The 230-nt window shown below is 49.1% G+C and overlaps 1 protein-coding gene across 1 annotated transcript in view; it reads right to left on the reverse strand.

Annotated features, from left to right (window-relative positions):
- The window catches only part of LOC119585772 (tyrosine-protein phosphatase Lar-like), a gene marked incomplete at its 5' end in the record, with an annotated part of 244437 nt that overhangs the window by 180042 nt on the left and 64165 nt on the right, over positions 1-230 (reverse strand). Inside the window, 1 exon segment of the mRNA XM_037934484.1 lies at positions 21-131. Within this exon segment, the coding sequence (XP_037790412.1) occupies positions 21-131 (111 nt within the window).

The following is a 230-nucleotide window of genomic DNA, read 5'->3' on the forward strand; positions in this document are numbered from 1 at the left end:
CACCCCCCAGGAGTACTCACCCCTGACATAGAGGCTGACGAGGTTACTGAAGGCTGTCCCCACGGAGTTCCTGGCGACGCACTCGTATTTGCCTCCGTCCTCCTCCGTGCTGGTGCTGATCTGCAGGCTCCCTGTTGGAAAAAATGACGTCAGTGAGAACAATAGCAACCATAACAAAGGAAATAACAAAATCACAAAAATATAATTATGAACATCAAGCGGCTAATCAG

This window comes from Penaeus monodon, chromosome 20 (assembly GCF_015228065.2).
Source record: "Penaeus monodon isolate SGIC_2016 chromosome 20, NSTDA_Pmon_1, whole genome shotgun sequence".
Classification (NCBI taxonomy): Eukaryota; Metazoa; Arthropoda; class Malacostraca; order Decapoda; family Penaeidae; genus Penaeus; species Penaeus monodon.